Source organism: Oratosquilla oratoria, chromosome 37 (genome assembly GCF_046742065.1).
Source record: "Oratosquilla oratoria isolate Oo_2021 chromosome 37, ASM4674206v1, whole genome shotgun sequence".
NCBI lineage: Eukaryota > Metazoa > Arthropoda > Malacostraca > Stomatopoda > Squillidae > Oratosquilla > Oratosquilla oratoria.
Window position 1 is genome coordinate 30624203 of NC_134813.1, and position 2500 is coordinate 30626702.

General features: G+C 47.0%; 1 protein-coding gene across 1 annotated transcript in view; it reads right to left on the bottom strand.

Annotated features, from left to right (window-relative positions):
- Positions 1–2137, bottom strand: part of LOC143019470 (ionotropic receptor 93a-like) — a 4253-nt gene extending 2116 nt beyond the window's left edge. The window contains exons 1-4 of the mRNA XM_076175107.1: positions 2039–2137; positions 1515–1676; positions 944–1050; positions 56–216 (exon numbers count right to left, since the gene is read on the bottom strand). Of these exons, the coding sequence (XP_076031222.1) occupies positions 56–216; positions 944–1050; positions 1515–1565 (319 nt within the window). The 5' untranslated portion in view covers positions 1566–1676; positions 2039–2137. The remainder of the gene's footprint in view (positions 1–55; positions 217–943; positions 1051–1514; positions 1677–2038) is intronic.
- Between the last annotated feature and the right edge of the window lie 363 nt (positions 2138–2500).

Consider the following 2500-nt stretch of genomic DNA (forward strand, 5'->3'; position numbering starts at 1 on the left):
GCACGGCTCTAGGAAGGAATGGCCTGACCGTGGACCAAACGGTACCTGGACTCACCTGCCGCATAGAGAAGGAAGATCCCGTACATGTCCTCCAGGGAGAGAGGCCTAAGGTCCACCTTCCTGTCAGTGGCTAAGGTGTCGAAGCAGATGGTGCCCCTTCGAAGGGCCTGCTCCTCCCACCAGACCATCAGACCGCCCTCGAAGACCGCCTGGACCCTGCCGCAGGGGAAGAGAACACCTGGTTCAGACAACTCCCCCACCCCCCAGGATCTCTGAGAACTTCCCCCAGAGGGAACTCAGAGAACTTCCCCAGAGGGAACTCTGTGAACTTCTCCCATGGGGGCTTTGAGAATTTCCCCTCAGGGAAACTCTGAGAGCTTCCCCAGGGAACTCTAAGAATTTATCCGAGGAACCTTGAGAACTTCCACCGGGGGAACTCAGAGGTTATCCCTTAGGGAAACTCTGAGAGCTTCCCCCCGGGAGTACTCTCAGGACTTTCCCGGGGGAACTCCGAGAATTTACCCCCTGGGGAACTCTTGAGAACTTCCCACGGGGAACTGTGAGTGCCCCTCCCCCCGGGAACTCTGAGAATTTCTCCCATGGGAACTCTGAGAACTTCCCCCTGAGAAGTCTAATAACATCTCCCCCGGGGGGAGGGGGGATGCATAAGAACATACCCCCAGAGGAGCTCCGAGAACTCTTCAGCACGAAATGATCTCAGAGTACTTGAAGGATGATGAAGAAGAAGAGCTAAATCAACACATAAATAAAACAAAACTAAATGACTCAGCTCCACCACGATTGGTGATCGACATGCCCTTCTAGTACCGGAACCAGTGACCTGACCTGAGCTGACCTCTGCTGGGAAGGTTGAATACGAGTAACCGTCCTACAAGCATTGTCATCTTTTTTGAGTGACTTAAAACAACCGAGGACTACTTACACCCTGTTCATCTCGTCGACCAGAGGCGAGCCCTTAGGGAAGAGAATGACGCCCATAAAGAGCTTCAGGTAGCCTTCCCGGGTGGTCGCCTGTGGGCAGTCCTTCTCCTGAAGAAGGCGTCCGCGAACTTGCGTTAGGTTAGACTCAGAGAGATTGAGCTAACTTATGGCTCATGTGATGGGATAGATTTTCTTTTTTCGTTCTGTTTAGTTTGGTTTTGATTTTTTTTACTTTATTCGTTTTATCATTCATTTGTGTATTTGTTTTTGGGTTTAATTCGTTTACTTGTATATTTTTTCTTCGTTTCTTTATTCATTTGTTCTGGTAACATTTGGAAGAAAAAAAACATTTATCTGAATATGAGGGGACAAACAAGGAGACATAACACATTCCCACACTATCAACCACGCGCAAATACATACATACATATATATACACACACATATATATATATATATATATATATATATATATATATATATATATATATATATATATATAAACGCGCGTACACACACACACACACACACACACACACACACACACACACACACACACACACACACCTCACCTTGACGAATGCCATCTCCATCAAGGCCTTGATGACTAAGGTGTTGGTCATGAGGGCGGCCCTCTCTTCCAGCAGCGTGAAGGCAATCGGGGTGAGGCTCCCCGAGAGAATACCTCTCCTCTTGTCGTAGGCTCGCCGGTACAGGGAACCCGGAGGGGCGTCCTGGGAACAAGAAGGGCGTGGCAGAAGTCTGGGGATCAGGTGTCACATGTTTTATCTTTCACACACACACACACACACACGCGGTAGCGCGTTTGGTAGAGTCCCTGACTGTCACTACGGTGGTCTGGGTTCAAATACTGCCCAGGGCCTGAAATAATTTCAGTATCGCTGCGCTTCGAGTCGTTACTCCAGCTCTCGCGGGCGGGGAATTGGATGTGTGTGTGCGTGTAAGGTCACAGCATTACCCATAGATCGGTCGTACATGAGCTCTGAGCTCTCATCCGGGAGGGTAGTAGCTGTCGATCACGAGTCCAACACGTGATCCAAGACCATGGTGAATTACACACGTAGGATTTTCTTACCCGCAGGACCTGATGGACGACGGTGGAGCCCAGGACGTAATGTTCGATGGAGTCCTGCTCAACCAGCTCTTCCTCCGTGTCGAAGGGAATCGTGATCTGAAGGAGACGACCATGAAGTCATCAGCAAGGTAGAAAAAGCATACACACACGTGCATATATATATATATATATATATATATATATATATATATTTTTTTTTTTTTTTTTTTTTTTTCCACTATAAACCCACTATCGGAGAAATAATAACGGAAAATACAGGGAAACTGTATATATCGACTACTATCTGTAGTCCTCTTCAGCAGAGGACTACAGACTACTATCTGTAGTCCTCTTCAGCAGAGGACTACAGATAGTAGTCGATATATACAGTTTCCCTGTATTTTCCGTTATTATTTCTCCGATGGTGGGTTTATAGTGAACTTTTACAAATGTGTTATAACATACCAATTTCCAATATATATA